We start from the raw sequence: 20,333 nt of genomic DNA on the forward strand, positions 1-20,333 counted from the left end.
CAATTGCTGCTTGTTTTTTTGATCATAAATCAAAAATGCTCTCAACTGTAACGAAGACAACTGAAATAAAAAACAATACACAAAAATAAAAAAAAAAACAAAACAAAAAATTAAGAAAAACAATCGTAAATAATTTTATGAATTTCTCTTAATGGATAAATAATAACTTGCATTAAGTATATCATTTCAATGTGAATTGTGACTGGGTATAATAAGCTCGAAGTCAAGTGAGAATTTCTCTATTTGTTATGTGCGCATTGATAACAGCTCAACAGGCATTTGTTGATAAGCAATATTGAATGAACACACACACACATATGTATTTGTTTATGTTTTTAGCTCAAGGCCGCAATAAATTCAATTAGACTGTTTTGAATCGGTTTATTTCTGCAAATTTCCATTTAAATCCGATTGTGTTTCACTTTCATTGCGGCTGCACAACGCCGCGTATGCGCAATTTAAGTATCATAAAGAGATGTGCAAACACACTTCTATATACTGAAGGTACATATAGAACGTTCTAACTTTATGATCAATCGATAAAATTGTTTTCTAAATTTAACTTAAAGATCGCATAATTAGCTGGTAATTGTATTGTGCATTTTGTATCTCGAACTCGCTGTTGCTTTCTTCAATTGCCTTTTGCCTTGCGACGACTATCAGACACATTCACAATTATATATGGGAGTGTACTACATTCATTACATTCTACACACTAGACGCGATACAAGCATGATGATTGCTTTGTTTTGCGAGACTCGACAGTTCGCAGAATTTGTGGCGTTTTTCTAGGAAACAAAGCGACGCAGACGTGCTCCGATCGTCTGCCAGACGTTAGTTAGGAGTTAGCGAGGGAGGGGTAAGCGATATATTGGGGGCATATTGCAAAATGACGTAATGTTTTCTTGAAAACATCGACCATCAACCAGGCCGGGCAGCTGTCGCGTTTTGGAGCTGCTTTGTTGCTTTTGCTGTTGCTGTTGGCGCTTTTGTTTTGCTCGTCGCATTTCGTTTCGTTTCGTTTCGTTTCGTTAAGCGAAGCAGTAACAAATATAAAACTAATGATAAATTCTACACAAACACACACACACACATACACACATGTACACATAAACTCAGCGTCTGAGCGGCTTTAACTTGAGCTCAGGGGCCCCCATGTCAACAATCAACAGTTTGCCATAAATTATTTTCGCAAACAGTTCGCGGCACCCCAATGCGGCCCCAGGGAGCCCGACACTCCACAGCTCCACATCACTGCTGATAAGCAGGCTAGCAAGCATGTATATATATGTATATATATATATTGTATGTGTGTTCATACAATGCAGAGATAGCTGAGTACATTAGGTATAAATATATACATATGTATGGTCCCAGTTTCAAAGCGAGCGTCACACAATCACATATTGAGCAAGTCACAGCTAACACCTCCAATAACTTCCTGAAGAGCGAGCAGAGTGGTAGACTTGATACACTGCATATGTATATACATATATATGAATATATAAAAATATGATAGATATATGTGATAGATATAGATGTAGATATAGATATAGATATAGATATAGATATAGATATAGATATAGATAAAGATATATATATATGTATAGATATATATATATATATAGATATAGATATAGATATAGATATAGATATAGATATAGATTTAGATATAGATATAGATATAGATATAGATATAGATATAGATATAGATATAGATATAGATATAGATATAGATATAGATATAGATATAGATATAGATATAGATATAGATATAGATATAGATATAGATGTAGATATAGATATAGATATAGATATAGATATAGATATAGATATAGATATAGATATAGATATAGATATAGATATAGATATAGATATAGATATAGATATAGATATAGATATAGATATAGATATAGATATAGATATAGATATAGATATAGATATAGATATAGATATAGATATAGATATAGATATAGATATAGGTATAGATATAGATATAGATATAGATATAGATATAGATATAGATATAGATATAGATATAGATATAGATATAGATATAGATATAGATATAGATATAGATATAGATATAGATATAGATATAGATATAGATATAGATATAGATATAGATATAGATATAGATATAGATATAGATATAGATATAGATATAGATATAGATATAGATATAGATATAGATATAGATATAGATATAGATATAGATATAGATATAGATATAGATATAGATATAGATATAGATATAGATATAGATATAGATATAGATATAGATATAGATATAGATATAGATATATATATAAAGATATAGATATAGATATAGATATAGATATAGATATAGATATAGATATAGATATAGATATATAGAACATAACAATAAGACCTAAGTGCTTTGAGCAGCGTGAAAATGACATTATCTGAGTATTACCCTATACTTGATAAGTATTCGGCTGTAGAATGTTCCGCAATTGTCAGCTGGTATTGGGCAAGGTTCGGAAAGTGTTGTAAATCAATTAGTTAAACGACTTTCCCAACACTAGCAATAATAATACAAAATGTGAGCCAAGAAATTGCGTCGTAGTAGAGCTTTACAAAGTTGTTTCAAGTGCGAAAGCCAACTTGTCAGTAAATGTATATGAAAGAGAAAGCAATAGAGAGAGAAAGAGAGGGAGAGAGAGAGAGAGCGAAAGAGAGAGATTGCTGATACGTAGAACTTGCATTTCCAATATGATTTATGGCAAAAGCAAATGCACAAATGCTGTTACCAGCTATTACGATACTCGTCTGCGATTGCTGCCTCGTAAATTATGTGGCAAGTTCCTCCCAGTTCCAATGCAAGCCGCATGTTGCAATGTTGGCCAGCGAACTTACAACTAATTTGTTGCCCTAATGGGACACAACTAGAGTTAAAGCCGGAGCCAAAGCAACTACGATTGCTGACCAACTTTGCTGCAACTTAAATTGAAAGTTGCCTTCACTACTTGAGAGTGAGGTTGGGAGAGGGAAGCAACTTATTGGGGAACGTACAGGCGTTAATCAACACTATATTCCCCTTAGTCAATGCCTTTACCATAATTTCTACACTTTGAATTTTATACCTTTGTTTAACATATAGTATAAACTCTATGATTTTATACCCACTACCCATAGGGTAGAAGGGTATTATAACTTTGTGCCGGCAGGAAATGTATACTACAGTCAGAAGGAGGAATCTCCGTTCGCATTATTTAAAAAATACTTTATATATATATATTTTTATACATATTTAAAAAATACTTTTGTACCTTTGTGTTAGTTATTGGTATATTTTGCAATCTATAGAATATTTTGAAGGTAGTACTATATCAATATACTACATATAGTCTTTGGTGTATTATTTTTGTGGTATATTAATTTGGTATTTCTTAAACATTGTTTTGCTTTTACTCGAAATGGATACTCGACCGTAGCTTTCATTCTTGTTGATTTGCATATGTCTAAAGAAACATTTTATTTATTCAATTAATTTACAAATGATTAAAAATAAACAAATACAAATAAACAATTATAACAAAGTTTCACTTGTTCATCTCTTTTTTTGGGCGTATCAGCATTTTGCCCTTCACTATTGACGCTCTATTGGCACTATTGACGTTGTAAAATGGTTTAGGTGCATTTAAATTACTGAAAAGAAATTATATTCAAATAATGTATTATGTATATTACCATTTCAAATACGCAATAATATTTACAAAGTACAACAATAATCAACGAAATTCCAGCCGCCATACCACCAGCCTCCATCGAACATTTTTGCACAATTGCAATCGCAAAAGTCATTGTCTTTGTCGAATGTCGTGAATGATGAATTTGAATACATTTTGAATATTTCTTTCCAACTATCGTCGCAACCACTCACATCCAGTGCGTAATCATTATGTTCATCAGATAATTTGAAATTGTCGCAATTTAAGAAATGTTTATTGCCATTTATATCAACAATGTATATATAAATCTCGTGGGGCTGTGAATTCGTTAGATTATAGATATTCTCCAATCCAAGAAAGAAATCACTATTCTTTGCACCGAATCCTTCACGGTAGGTGGCCCAATCCCTATTGAAACTTTCATTTCCACCAACTCGCTGTTGTATTACTCTCCATCCAAGTCTATCCAAATCCCTATTGCAAGCAGTTTCGGAGTAATCAATGCCACAAAAATTGGTTTGATTTAGAAAAGGAAAGCAACGTAATGGAATGCCATGATCAGTAGAATTTAATTTATCAATTTCTTCTTGACAAAACTGTTCTAACATTTTTAGCTTGGGTTGACTCTCCTCTAATTGCAATTAAGTTATTTTCTGACGTTCTGTGATATTTTGGATTGTCGCAATATATTTTGAAATATTTTTATCTTTTTCAATAAGACTGGAATTTAGTTTCTTTAATTGAACCTCCAAATTTGTTGAAATGGTCGATGTATCTGTTAATTGCTGTTTACATTTGTTAATAACATTTTGATGTTCAGCAATCTCGGCTCCTAATTCATTAATTTTATTTGGACACTTTTGACTAGAATTGATAGTATTCAGTTGATAATTACAAAGATTTAACAAGGCGGTTTCAACTGCTAAATCTCCATTCAAATAGTAAATAACATTTTTATCTGATTTAATCTCAGATCTTAATTTTTCCACTTCATTTTGACACAATTGCAAATTCTTTTCTGTGACATTTGAATTTAATTCATTAATTGGCTTTTCCTTTAGTTTACTTTGTTCTAACTCGTTTCTCATCTGTTGGAAAAATTCGCGCACTGGTTTCACAACTTTATTTTCAAGTTGTTGGTTAAATTGAGATGTCTGATAAGAAGAAAGAAAATACTTTTAGCACTCACTCTATTATACTGTATTACGTTATTGTGTCTCACCTCTTCTTCAGTAGCTGTGGCCACCAAGAATAATTTAAGTATCATCAGCAACCACACTGTGTTTCTTTTTATTCTCCCCATTTTGAATATTTCGACTGCCCTCAAACAAGATAAATTTGAAACTGAAAGTTTCATTTATGTCGTCGAAGAATTCAGCTCGTAAGTCTGTGAGAACTTATATATCTATAACGAATTTGAATTTTAGCAGGCAGAAGAGATTGAAGAATTATTTATAATAAGCAACAATATATATATTGTATATTACATATATATATATACTCGTCTAGTTCCTCTTTGTCTTTAACTCAGATGACCTTCCCATCCATTTTTTAGCTCGATTGGCCCGACTAGCAACAAACTTGTTAATGTCCTAAACAATTTATGGGCATATTCATTAATAACAACAAAATGTTTTATTCCTTTCTTTCAACATAGATCAGTGATTAGCACTCTCTCTTTTACTGATGAGTTCAGTCGTCGTCTATATAAATAATTAGATTCCAGTATGTGAGCCATATTCTTATTGCAGCGGAAGCTACATCTATTTGTTTAAAGTTGAGATAAAAAACGAATTTATGTATATAATTTATTGAATAAAGGCGCGATTGAAATGATATATGGGCATTTCTCAAAGTCGCGAACGTACGTTCGTACGAGATAAATTAAAAAAATAAAATCGAAAACAAACGTTTCCTGAAACTTTTTTTTTACTCTTCGATAGCATTTGTTTAGCTCTTTGGTTAGTATAAATTATGGGGCTTATCGATTTTTAATTTTCATAATATTGTCAAAAAACATGCGGTCGCGAACGTACGCAAAATGGAAGTCGACTTTGGCTTAATACAGTAAAATGCAAAACTCTGCGAATTGAGACGGAATATTTTAAAGAAATAACTTTACTTTTAAAGTAGAATCATGCAGCTTCCTATTAAGTCTACTCCCAAGAAAATATCTCCATTTATTTATTATTAATTTAATTAAGTTCCGGTCGCGAACGTACAAATTTTCCATGTGGTTTTATTTATTAAATTTTTATTTTTACCACAACTTTTTTTTATTAATAACTTCATATTTCATAAAAACAAACGGATTTAACTCAATTTAATGTGTCTAATAACATTTAAAAGCAAAAAAAATAAATTTTTATTAAATATGAAATATGTACTGAAATTTATTAATAGCAAGAAAAATATGTAATAAATAATAAGTAATAACTAACAAGTAATAAGTAACTGCAAACAACATAGTTTTCAAAAACAAAAACAAAAAAAAATTTTTTTTTTGAAATCCATGCGACGCTAGTAAAAATCGACATATGCTTATAGGTAAGGTCGCGAACGTACGCTACTTTGACAATCAATAAAAAAAAGATTAGTTTGAGTAACCGCAACGATTTTTTATATTTAAAATATATATACCAAAATAACTTAACACGCGAAGTTTCATTCACCTGCTTGCACTTAATGCGAAGCAATTACAATAAAATGATGTTTTCGGTCGCGAACGTACGATTTGAACATAGATAAGAAGCAAAATAAAAATAAACAGTTAATTGAACATTTTTTCGCTCACTTTGCATTTTTTATCTTATTATTGGATTGCTATTAACAGATTTGGTAGAAAAAGAGCAAACATATCATATGTTTTCTTTGTGAAATAATAAAACATAAAAATGCATACAAAAGGAGCTAAAAGTGAAAAAATTACATTTTTTCAGTTTGCAGCAAATTTTTGTATAAAAACAACGGAGATATGCTACGGATCATTTCATTGTATTATGAAAATTTGGATATTTCTTTATGACATTATACAAAAAAATACGATGAATGTGAAGATTTTTTTTTTTTCGGTCGTGGTTTACCATTTTTTGAGAACTGCCCATATAATAAAATATCGGAATTTCGGATCTTCAGTTGCTCACTTCTTCATCGCTTCTTTGGGGCGAATTAGCATCTTAGCTTCTTTAAGATAGATTTTATTATTCACCCACCATATAAAAATGGCCCATATGGTGCATTTAAATTACTGCAAAAGAAAAAATAAAAATCAATAATTATGTGTATTCCATCGAAAATAGCAATTTGCAATATTTACCAATTATAACAATGCGAGTACCACCAGCCACTATTGTATTTAACTGCGCAATTAAGGTTACCAGCTGTGTCGATGTCGCGATCGAATGTTGAGAATTTCATGTTTTTGCTGGCTCTCATCGCATCCTTAATAGTAGTTCCACTGAATTTACCTAAGCTCAATGCGTATCCATGGACTTCATCAGATATTTTGAAGTCGTCATAACGAGCGTTGTAGGTATTTCCATCCACATCAACCAAATGTATATAAAGTTCGAATCGCTGCAAATTGGTGATACGATGTATTTTCTCGAGCCCGAGGAAGAAGTCACTATCCATTTCACCGAAACCTTTGCGATACGTTGCCCAATCCCTATTGAAACTCTCATTTCCCCCAACTCTTTGTTGTATTACAATCCATCCAGGTCCAGCTATCTGACTATCGCATAAAACATCGAAGAAACCAACTCCAGAAACTTTTATTTCATGAACACCAGGATACTTTTCAAAAGGAGAGCAACTTGATGGGATAAGAGTATTGGATAAAGTCTTATTCAATGTATCAATTTCAGCTCGACAAATCTTATTATCTTTCTCTTTCTTTATTAACACATTTTGACTCTCATCGAATTGCAAATTAAGTGTTTGCTGTTGTTTTGTAATCATTTCGACATTTGCATTAAGTCTCCTGATATTTTCATCCTTTTCAAATAGACTAGAATTAAGTTGTTTTAATTGAACTTCAGAAGATTTTAAACTTTTTGATTTATCTGCTACTTCTTTTTTACATTTATCATAACGTTTAGAAATTGGTGTTAATCTGTCAATAATTTGTTTTTGTGATTTAATCTTAGATTCTAATTTCTCAACTTTATTTTGACTCAATTGCAAATCGTTTTCCCTTTTAATTACTTTGTTTTTATATTCATCTAATAGAGATGCCTCCTTCATAACTTTTTCATGAATTCTTGCAATTTCATGATACTTTTCCATAAGATCCGAATTTAATTCACTTAACTTATTTTCCTTAATTTCTTTGTCTTCTAACTCATTTCTAACCTGTCTAAAATAATCAAGCAACGGTTTCACGGTTTTATAATTATGAATCCGGCACTTTTTTTCCATTTCTCGTTCGGATTCACATGTCTGATAAGAAGAAAATGTAAACATTCTTAGCACTCACTGTACTACACTGCTTTATGTAATTGTTCTCACCTCTTCGAAGGCAGCTGTGGCCACCAATAATATTTGAAGAATTATTAAGAAAAAAGTTGCGTTGATTTTTATTTTGCACATTTTTAATGTTTCGACTGCATGCAAACAAGATGAATTTGAAACTAAAAGTTGAATTTAAATCGAAGAATTCAACTCCGAGTTGATGTTTTGTTTTCGAGCTAACACGTGATCAACGGATGTGGGTTCAGCTCAAAAGTTGTATGTGGCAGAGATAGTACATGGTGAAAGTAAGAAGAGTCTCGATCCATGTCGAGAGAAATGACAATGTCTGGGAGAGGATTCTAGACAATAGAATTAGAAGTGGCGACAACATGAGCGTGGTTTATATATTCGAGCCCTAATTATTAAACAGTAGTGTGGAATAACACTGTATTATTCGAGAGGAGAACTAAAAAGAATTTACATTAAAGGGACATTAAGATATTTAATGATGTAACATAGATTTACCGTACACCCTCACTACTCTTTCTCTCTATCTCTATCTCTCTCTCTCTCTCTATCTCTTCTTTGCCCGTGAGAGCTTATCGTCGCAATAGTGATGCAAAAGTTGGATGCCTTATAAAATATATTTCAAAATTCCAGCTATTCGACGAGATTGCTCGATTATAAAATTACACTATAAATGTATTTAAAATTTACTTTATTTATTTTTATGTTAGACTTTAATAAATTTACCCAGCGATTTTGCTTTTAGAAGAAGAGACAAGAAAGGTGAAGAATACTGATGGTTTAACTATGCGTTTCATAAATTGTTGACTCAGTTTCCACAAAAGTGTTACATTAATATTGAAGAGACTTATCACAAAAGAAAGCTAATTCGGCAAACCCTTTAATCGGAAACTCTTGGTAGAAAGTTTTCAAACTAAATAAATTAAATTCAACATTGAAATTTCAGTGCAAATTTCATATATGTTTACTCATAGTTCGATCTGCAAAGTGCATTTAATTAACGTTTAAATAATTAATAAATATAATCCAAAGCAAGCGCAGCCACAAAATATTTCACACAATGCATATGCAAGTCAGTGTGCGTACATGTGAGTACAATATATGACGCTATCGCACTCACTTTCCTTTGCTCTATCTTCAACAACGCACAGTTGTTGTTGTTGTTGAGATTTGCTCTTTGTTTTTGCACATGCAGATGAACATGCGTCTGTGGGATAGACACGATCAGCCAGCGCTTGTTTTGGCAATCGACTATCGCGTACTCGCTTACACTCGCCTCGAAGCGTTCAACTGTCTGAGCTTAGAAGCAACTTCTTCTCTTATACACCACCACAACTAGCATCGCTTTCCGTTTTAACGAAGTAGCAACTGCTTCCGCTTGTCTAATAGCAACTTCTTTTGTTACTCGTATACATACATAATCCTCTTCTGTTTAACTTTTGTTCACTTTCATATTAATTATTATTGATATTTATTGATAATGTAAATTTGATTCTTAGTTTATGCTGAATGTTCCCTCTTTAATAATATAATATATTAGACTTATATTTTGAATTAGTTTCGAGATATAAACTGTAAGAGTATCGTTCTTATAAAAATTATAAATTTAGAAGGAAAAAGTGCTTTGACTTCGATTTTTACTGATGTGAAATACAGTTCTGAAACTAAAAATAGAACCAATTTTATTTTTATTTTTGTTTATGTAATATTTATTGTTTGATTAATTTACATTTTTCTTTTCTTTAATCAAAGTTAAGTTGAGTTGTTTTATTAATCCGTATTTTTGGGAAATATTTCGAATTTTCGAAAGTAGTGCAATTTTTAATTTCGCTGCTGTACATATTTGCTCAGGTGATAAGGAAAAGAGCGGCCTTCATGACGTCAGAATTGTGACGAGCAGTCAAAAATATTTGCTGGCTCTCTACGCTGATCTCTCTCTCTCTCTCTGCAGCTTAGCAACCGCTGTTGAGTACCGCTTCTATCTATAATTCTGCTGGGAGAAGCGGAAGATGCTGATATACAGTGTGCTTCGAAGGGTAGATCAGCTAAGTGATCTCGAACATTTTCTATTTTAATAACAAATTGTCTTTAACAGACATGAACAGATCTGCAATTAAGAAAGTATCAAAGTAACGCATTTAATACCAACTCACCACATTTAGTAAATTATTTCAAAAATGATTTTATACTTTAAATAACAAATAGTATAATAATTAGGAAAATATTTTATTTATACACAAAACACCAAACAATATTTAGGAAACAATTAATTTAACTTCATTGAGATCGTGGCCAGAATCTTTCATTGAAGAAACGATGTAAAAATAATAAATAAATAACCAGCCAGAACTGGCGATCGTGATCGATGTTTAAGCACGTCGCAATCATATCTCATTCTTACACCCAAGCTCAATATGTAGCCACTGTATTCATTGGATATATGTAAGTCTTCGTTGCGAATTTTGTTAAGTCATATGTGAATACCATATGAATTTAAAGCTCGTGTTATCATGATTTCGTCAGTCGAAATCATCCAATCTAAGACACAATTCCTATTGAAACTCTCTTTCCCCCAACTCGTTGTATTACCAGCCATCCAGGTCAAGCTTACTGACTATCACATATGTACAACATCGAAAAAACCTATGCCAGAAACATTGAGCTGATAAACAGAAAGTTAAGAATTTAATTCATTAAACTTATTTTCCTTAATTTGACTATCTTCTCACTTAGTTTTATCCTGTCTAAGATAATTTTAAAAAATTGATACACGTTTACACTGCGTTATGTAATTGTTCTCAGTCAACAACAAATATTTTATGTACCATTACTAACAAAACTGTATTTATTATTATTTTGCCTATTGCGATTCTTTCGACTGAACTCAAGCAAGATGAATATGGAACTGAATAATGCACTTAAATAAACAAATAAATCGGCACTAAACATTTAATCTGTGTTAATATAAAAGCAATCGAATGTTGTATTCATGATAAGAGATAGGCTCTTACAATATTGTCTAATGATCATCTCTGAACGAGAGGCTTCATGATAATGTAATTTAATGGAAATTTAATTGAATTGATTAAAAGCTGCTACATCAACGCGTTTATTAATTTAATCTGTTTATTGAGTGCTTAGGTAAGAAACGAATTTGTGTAGATCATTTATTATATTACTGTAATATCCAAGGTTCGATTGAAATTATATATACAGGACAATCATAAGTTTACTTACTTAAAAGAATGTGCAGCTCTATTGAAAGCAACTAGAGACTTACAATATGCTGTATCAAATCATAGGATTTAATAAAAATCGATCTATTTCCATTCAAAAATAAATCGCTGCATTAAACAGTCGATCGTTTTATTATTCGAAAAGCAAATTCTTTAAGCACCAATTATATGTACATAATTACATAATTGAGTTAAATATTTGAATTTCAGCTCTTTAGTTGCTCACTTCTTCATCGCTTCTTTCGGGACGAATTAGCATCTTAACTTCTTTTAGTTTCATATCGCTCATTGTAGTGCCCAACCAATGTAGATTTGGCCCATATGGTGCGTTTAAATTACTGCATAAGATAAAATAAAAATTGTAAATTTGGAGTGTTAAATCGAAAATAACAATTTGCAATATTTACCAATAATAGCAATTCTTGTACCACCAGCCACTTTCGTATTGATCTGCGCAATTATTACTGGCAGAGTCGTTGTCGCGATCAAATGTTGTGAATTTTATGTTTTCGCTGAATCTCATCCCATCCAAAACAAAAGCTCCACTGAATGTACCTAAACTCAGTGCGTATCCATTGTCCTCATCAGATATTTTGAAGTCGTCATAACGAGCAAAGTAAACAGTCCTATATACATCAACCAAATGTATATACAGTTCGTGACGCCGCAAACTCGTGATACGATGTATCTTCTCGAGTCCAAGGAAGAAATCACTATCAAAGGAACCGAAACCTTTGCGATACGTTGCCCAATCCCTATTGAAACTTTCATTTCCCCCAACTCGTTGTTGTATTACAATCCATCCAGGACCTATTAACTGACTATCGCATAAAACATCGAATAAACCAACGCCAGAAACATTGAGTTGATGTACACCAGGATAGTCTCCAAAAGGAGAGCAACTTGATGGGATAAGATTTTTGAGTAAAGTCTTATTCAATGTATCAATTTCAGTTCGACATATCTGATTATCTTTGTCTTTCTCATCGAATTGTAACGTAAGTGTTTGCTGTTGCTCCGTTATCTTTTCAATATTTGCATTAAGTCTCCTGATATTTTCATCCTTTTTATATAGACTAGATTTAAGTTGTTTTAATTGAACTTCAGAAGATTCTAAGATGCTGGTTTTATCTGCTACTTCCTGTTTACATTTAGCATAAAGTTTGGAAATTGGTGTTAGTTTGTCAATAATATTTTTTTGTAAATTAAACACAGATTCTAATTTATCAACTTTTTTTTGACACGATTGCAAATCGTTTTCCCCTTTAAGTACTTTCTTTTTATATTCATCTAATAGAACTGCCTCCTTCATGAATTTTTCATGGATTCTCACAATTTCATGATACTTTTCCATAAGATCAGAATTTAATTCATTTAACTTATTTTTCTTAATTTCACTTTGTTCTAACTCATTTTTAACCTGTCTAAAATAATCTAGCATAGGTTTCACAGTTTCATAAGTCTGACAGCAGCATTTTTCTGCAATTTGTCCGTCGGATTCATGCGTCTGATAAGAAGAAGAGGAAAACATTCTTAGCACTCACTGTAGTACACTGCTTTATGCAATTGTTCTCACCTCTTCAAAGGCAGCTGTGGCCATCAAAAATATTTGAAGTATTATTAAGAAAAGAAATGTTTTGATTTCCATTTTGCACATTTTGAATGTTTCGACTGCATGCAAACAAGATGAAATTGAAACTAAAAATTTAATTTAAATCGAAGAATTCAGCTCCGAGTTGCTGTTTTATTTTTGAGCTAGCACGTGATCAAAATGATCAGATCAAATGATTCAGATCAAAATGAGAAGGCGTTAGTAAATAGTGTCAATGTTGAGAGAATGTCGACTTTCTAAGAGAGGCATCTTGATAATGAGACTAGAAGTGGCGACAGCTTGTGTGTGATTCATTTAGTCGCAGATTTTGGTAGCTAAATAAAATATATTTAAAAATTGTATTTTATATCGAAGGCAGCATTAATGGGCCCAGATATTTAAGGATGTAAAATTAAAAATTTTATTTTATATTTACGACTAATCATGAACCTATTCGTCGAAATTGCTCGAATTTTGTACACAGCGTTTTGCTTTTAGAAGAGAAGAAAGGTGAAGAATACTGATGGTTTTACTATGCGATTCATAAATTGTTGACTCAGCTTCCACAATTTCTCTTGGTAGAAGGTTTTCAAATCATCTTTCCATGACATCAACAATTGAAAATAAACTAACTAAATTTAATTCAACATTGAAGTTTCAGTGAAAATTTCATATATGTTTACTTATAGTTGAATCTCCAAAGTGCATTTAATTGACGTTCAAATAATTAATAAATTTAATTAAAAGTAGGCGCAGCCACAAAATGTTTTACACAATGCATATGCAAGTCAGTGTGCGTACATGTGAGTACAATATATGACGCTATCGCACTCACTCTCCTTTGCTCTATCATCAGCAACGCACAGTTGTTGTTGTTGTTGAGATTTGCTCTGTGTTTTTGCTCATGCAGATGAACATGCGTCTATGGGATAGACACGAACAGGTAGCGCTTGCTTTGGCACTTGACTATCGCGTATTCGCTTACACTCGCCTCCAGGCGTGCAACTGTTTGAACTTAGAAGCAACTGCTTCTCTTATATATCACCACAACTAGCATCGTCTTCCGTTTTAACGAAGTAGCAACTGCTTCCACTTGACTAATAGCAACTTCTTTTGTTACTCGTATACATAATACTTTTCTGTTTAACGATTGTTCTCTTTCATACTGTAAGAGTATCTTATTAAAATTATAAAATGTATATCATCCTAGTAAGATTCATTCAAATGTTATGCTTCGGAAAACATAATTCAATTATGTTAACTACTATTACTACTGAGTACATATGTAGTTTCTTAGCTATTTATAGTCTAAATCACGATGAAACGGTAGAAGTAAAAAGTGCTTTGAATTTGATTTCTACTGAGGTTAAATACAGATCTGAAACTAAAAATAGAACCAATTTTTATTTTTGCCTTATTTTGGTATTTGTTCATGTAATATTTATTAATTTTTATTAATTACATTTTCCTTTTTTGTAATCTTAGTTGAGATGGGTTTTCTTATTAATCCGTATTTTTGAGAAATATTTCGAATTTTCAAAAGTGGTGCAATTTTTAATTTCGCTGCTGTACATATTTGCTCAGTTGATAAGGAAAAGAGACGGAGATGCTGATATACATTGTGTTCCGATGGGTAGATCAGCTAAGTGATCTCAAACATTTTCTATTTTAGTAACAAATTGTCTTTAACAGACATGAACATGTCTCCAACATTACTGCAATTAAAAATGTATCGAACTAACGCATTTAATACCAACTCACCACATTTAATAAGCTATTTTAAAAATGATTTTATAATTTAAATACCAAATATGTTGGTATAATAATTAAGAAAATATTTTATTTATACTTAAAATACATAACAAATTTTAGAAATCAATTATTTTTATATTGTATAGGACGAATAAGCATCTTAACTTTATTAAGGTGGTAAATTACCCATCGTGGCCAGAATCTTTGATTGAAGTTACTTTTAAGGACAATGTAAAAATAAATATTTTTATTATATATGTACATATGCTGAACTGCCCCCAGAAGCGCTATTATCGGAAGAAATGTCATTGTCGCGATCGATGTTTAAGCATAACCATTGTATTCAAAGGATATCATCGGATTTTTCGTAAAGAATGTATTTTGTTGAGTCATCTGAGAATAACATATGATTCGATTTCGTCAGTACATAGATTTTATGCAATCCAAGACAGTAATCGTTATCCGCGGCATCGAAGTCTTAGCAAAATATTGCCGAATCCAATAAATCATCGAAGAAACCAAAAACCGTAAAATTTTGATCTTATGAACACCAGTATAGGATGTTCTCCGCAAGGAGACCAATTTGATGAAATATTAATAGGAGTTGTCTCATTTAAAGTCTCATCAATTCCTACTGAACATAACTTACTAATATTATCTTTTTGTCGTATCTTAGTTTGACACTTCTCTAATTAACATAACATTCTTTATCTTTGCAGTTTATCTTGAAATAATTTAATCGTTTTTAATAAGAATTTAGTTTCTTTAATTGAACCTCATAATCGACCAAATTATTGATTTTATCTGCTAATGCTTTATTACATATATGTTACAAAATCTTTTAAATTGTTCATATCTTTTGATTGAGACTTAATTTTTAATTCCAATTTATGAACTTTAACTTGACACAGTTGCAGACCATTTTCCTTGTTGCGTATTTTTCTTATATCAATATCTGTTTAGATTTTGACATCACGACTTTCTTATGAAATGTTAAAATTTCAGTGGACTTTTCTAAAATTTAATTCATTGATATATTTTTCCCGTAGTTTACTTTGTTCTAACTCATTTCTTATTTGTTCAAAATAGTCGATCATTGGTTGCACAATTTTCTAAGTACAAGAGCTGCTCTCTTTTTTAATTTTTTCTTTTAATTGAGATGTCTGATAGGAATAAGATATTAAAATAATAATAATAATAATAACTGATGATAGTACATATATAGAATCTCTACTTGGGTCGTCAGAATAGATGGTCAAACTATTCAAAGTATATATTTTAGTACAATATAACATTTAATAATATTATTTCTCTCTATACTTTAGAGGTTGATGGCTGCGTTCTTATTGCTGCATCTAATAGTTAGTGTAGATCATTTACTAAATAACTTCAATAGTTTCATTGAAAGGATATATTGAGGATGTCTAGAAATCTATTCTGAGATATTGATATAAAATTTAAAAGCAATTACTTAAAAATGTTTAAGTACAGCAGTAGACACAGAATTTATAGCTTGAAAGCCTTTCAAGATGTGCAACTTACGACAATAAATAAGAAAAATTGCTACTTTAAACATTTGATCTTATAATTATTAAGATATCATATTCGTTGTGCACAATTTATATATTAATGATCAAATAACGGAGTCAAATAGCTTCCATTGTTCATTTGTTCATCGCTTCTTTGCGACGTATTTGCAGCTTAGCTTTTTTAAGTCCATTGTCTTCATAAGATATTTCGAAGTCGTCATAACGGGCAAAGAAGATCTTGTCATCCAACCAACCAAATGCATATAAAGTTCGAAACGCTGCAACCTTTTTGATACGTTGCCCAATTCCTATTGAAACTCTCATTTCTACCAACTCGCTGTTGCATTACAATCCATTCAGTCTAGCTAACTGACTATCGTATAAATCATCAGATAAACACACTTTAATTTCATGAACACCAGGATACTCTCCAAGAGGAGAGCAACTTGATGCGATAAGAGTATTGACTAAAGTTTTATTCAATGTTTAAATTTCAGCTCGACATACCATAGATGATTGTTTTTATATTTCTTTATTAACATATTTTGACTTTCATAAAATTAAGACTTAATTGTTTGTTGTTGCTCTGTTATCTTTTCGGCATTTGCATTAAGTCTTCTGATACTTTCATCCTTTTAAAATAGACTAGAATTAAGCTGTGTTAATTGAACTTCAGAAGATTTTAAACTGTTGGATTTATATTCCTCTCTACAATTATTATAAAACTTGAAATTTGGTGTTAATTTGTCAACAATTTGCTTTTGTGAATTAATCTCAAACCCTAATTATTGAACTTATTTTTCCCTTTTCAGTATTTTGATTCTTCTTCCATATTGGATCGGAATTACACGTCTGATAAAAAGAATATTGATACACTTTTACACTACGTTATGTAATTGTTCTCAGCCATTATTCAGTTGCTGTGACAACAACAAATATTTTATGTACCATTAGTAACAAAACTGCATTTAATATTATTTTGCCCATTGCGATTCTTTCAAGCAAGATGAATATGGAACTGAAAAATGCATTTAAATTTACAAATAAATCTGCTCTTAAAATTTAATCTGTGCTAATATAAGAGCAATCGAATGTTGCAATAATGATTAGAGATAGACTTTCTCATCGCGTCAACAGAAGAGAAAATATTGTCTGATCATCTCAATTTAATGAACGCGTTTATTAATTTAATCTGTTTATTGATTGTTTAGATAAGAAATTAATTTGTGTAGATTATTTATTATATTACTTTAATATTCAAGGTTCTATAGAAAGGATATATACATGATAATCATAGTTTACTTACTTTTAGGTATTTGCAGCTCTATTGAAACCATCTAGAGAAAATACAATAAAAACTTTTCCATTTCAACTTTAAAAATAAATCGCTGCTTAAAAAGTCGATCGTTTTTTATACCCGCTACCCATAGGGTAGAAGGGTATTATAACTTTGTGCCGGCAGGAAATGTATGTAACAGGTAGAAGGAGGCATCTCCGACCCTATAAAGTATATAAATTCTTGATCAGCGTCAACAGCCGAGACGATATAGCCATGTCCGTCTGTCTGTCTGTCCGTCTATCCGTCTGTCCGTCCGTCCGTCCGTCCGTATGAACACCTAGATCTCAGAGACTATAAGAGATAGAGCTATAATTTTTTTATGTTTGCACGCAGATCAAGTTTGTTTCAAATTTTTGCCACGCCCACTTCCGCCCCCGTAAATCAAAAAAATCGAATAACAAGCCTAATTTAAAAGCTAGAGTTCCCAATTTTGGTATATACTATAATTACTATAGTAGTTAAGATTCCTGAAAATTTAGTTGTGATCAAGAAAAAACTGTGGAAGTTATTAAAGAAATAATTTTGTATGGGCAAAAGCGCCTACTTACTAGGGTTGTTGCTTTGGCCGACAATCTGGGACATTGTGCCGTCTATGGTATATTTTGAATGGTGTACTATATCGATATACCAAACATACCATTTGGTATATTTTTAGTATTTTTTTTTGTATTTTCGGTATATTTTGAAAATGATACCGCAATATTTTGCCTTTATTAAAAATGGGTAGCGGGTATCTCACAGTCGAGCACACTCGACTGTAACTTTCTTGTTTTTTATTCAGAACGCAATTTCTTAATAAACCAATTTTATATAAATGATTACATAATTGAGCCAAATATTGGAATTTCAGCTCTTCAGTTGCTCACTTCTTCATCGCTTCTTTAGGGCGAATTAGCATCTTAGCTTCTATAAGTTCGATCCTATTTTTTATCCACCAGCTTATCTTTTTATTTGGTTTATTTAAATTACTGCATAAGAAGAAATAAAAAATAATAATTTTGCATATTCCATCGAAAATAACAATTTGCAATATTTACCAATTATAGCAATTCTTGTACCACCAGCCACTTTTGAAATAAACTGCGCAATTACCATCATCCTTGTCGTTGTCGCGATCGAATGTTGTGAATTTTATGTTTTCGTGGTATCTCATCGCATCCTCATTAATAGTTCCACTGAATTTACCCAAACTCAGTGCGTATCCATGATCTTCATCAGATATTTTAAAGTCATCATAACGAGCGTTGTAGGTACTTCCATTCCGAGCAACCAAATGTATGTAAAGTTTGAATCGCTGCAAACTCGTGATACGATGTATTTTTTCTAGTCCAAGGAAGAAGTCGCTATCCATTGCACCGAAACCTTTGCGATATGTTGCCCAATCCCTATTGAAATCCTCATTTCCCCCAACTCGTTGTTGTATTACAATCCATCCAGGTCCAGCTAACTGACTATCGCATAAAACATCGAAGAAACCTATCCCAGAAACATTGAGTGTATGAACATCTGAATCTCCAAAAGGAGAGCAACTTGATGGGATGAGAGTATTAATTAAAGTCTTGTTTAATGTATCAACCTCAGCTCGACATAACTGATTTTCTTTCACCTTATCTATTATCTTAGTTTGACTATCTTTCAATTGCAATTCAATTTTTTTCTGTTGTTCTCTGATATTTTCTGATGTCCTATTCAATTTATCAATTTCAACTTGACATAACTGAATATCTTTATCTTGCTTTATTAATTTGGTTTTACTCTTCTCTAATTTCACTTCAAGTGTTTTCTGATGTTTTGTCATATTTTTAATATTCTCACTAAATCTTTTTATTTTCTCAGCTTCTTCAATGAAGTTAGAATTAAGATTTTTGAATCGAAGTTCTAAGTTGGTGGATTTATAAGCTAATTCTCCTTTTAATTTCACAATAATATTTTGTTTTGAATTAATTTCTGATTCTAATTTCTCAACTTTATTTTGACTCAATTGCAAATCGTTTTCCCTTTTAATTACTTTGTTTTTATATTCATCTAATAGATTTGCCTCCTTCATAACTTTTTCATGAATTCTTGCAATTTCATGATACTTTTCCATAAGATCAGAATTTAATTCACTTAACTTATTTTCCTTAATTTCTTTGCCTTCTAACTCATTTCGAACCTGTCTAAAATAATCAAGCAACGGTTTCACGGTTTTATAATTATGAATCCGGCACTTTTTTTCCATTTCTCGATCGGATTCACATGTCTGATAAGAAGAAAATGTAAACATTCTTAGCGCTCACTGTATCACACTGCTGTATGTATGTAAATGTTCTCACCTCAGATGTGGCCACCAAAAACATTTTAAGAACTATTAAGAAAACAGCTGCGTTGATTTTTATTTTGCACATTTTGAATATTTCGACTGCATGCAAACAAGATGAATTTGAAACTAAAAGTTTAATTTAAATCGAAGAATTCAGCTCCGAGTTGCTGTTTTGTTTTTGAGCTAACACGTGATCAACGGATGTGGGTTCAGCTCAAAAGTTCTAAGTGGGAGAGATAGTACATGGTGAAAGTAAGAAGAGTCTCGATCCATGTCGAGAGAAAAGACAATGTCGATTTTCGTTCGCCTGTCTGAGAGAGGATTCTGGATGATGGAATTAGAAATGGTTCATATGTTCGAACTCTGATTATTATTTTACACTACAGTGAAAATTTACTTTATTATTCGAG

General features: G+C 31.5%; 2 protein-coding genes across 2 annotated transcripts; both read right to left on the reverse strand.

Annotated features, from left to right (window-relative positions):
* Window positions 1–11,602: 11,602 nt before the first annotated feature.
* Window positions 11,603–12,201, reverse strand: LOC132793158 (fibrinogen C domain-containing protein 1-like). The gene is made up of 2 exons (XM_060802848.1): window positions 11,818–12,201; window positions 11,603–11,748 (listed from the first exon to the last, which is right to left on the reverse strand). Exons 1-2 carry the CDS (start codon window positions 11,931–11,933, stop codon window positions 11,625–11,627), a joined length of 240 nt encoding a protein of 79 aa, XP_060658831.1. The 5' UTR covers window positions 11,934–12,201; the 3' UTR covers window positions 11,603–11,624.
* A 6,134-nt stretch (window positions 12,202–18,335) lies between these two features.
* On the reverse strand, window positions 18,336–20,028 carry LOC132792152 (angiopoietin-related protein 7-like). Its single transcript, XM_060801401.1, has 3 exons — window positions 19,937–20,028; window positions 18,659–19,863; window positions 18,336–18,589 (listed from the first exon to the last, which is right to left on the reverse strand). The coding sequence occupies exons 1-3, from the start codon at window positions 20,006–20,008 to the stop codon at window positions 18,484–18,486; spliced, it is 1,383 nt and encodes a 460-aa protein (XP_060657384.1). The 5' UTR covers window positions 20,009–20,028; the 3' UTR covers window positions 18,336–18,483.
* Between the last annotated feature and the right edge of the window lie 305 nt (window positions 20,029–20,333).

The sequence above is a fragment of the Drosophila nasuta genome, chromosome 3, assembly GCF_023558535.2.
Source record: "Drosophila nasuta strain 15112-1781.00 chromosome 3, ASM2355853v1, whole genome shotgun sequence".
Lineage (NCBI taxonomy): Eukaryota > Metazoa > Arthropoda > Insecta > Diptera > Drosophilidae > Drosophila > Drosophila nasuta.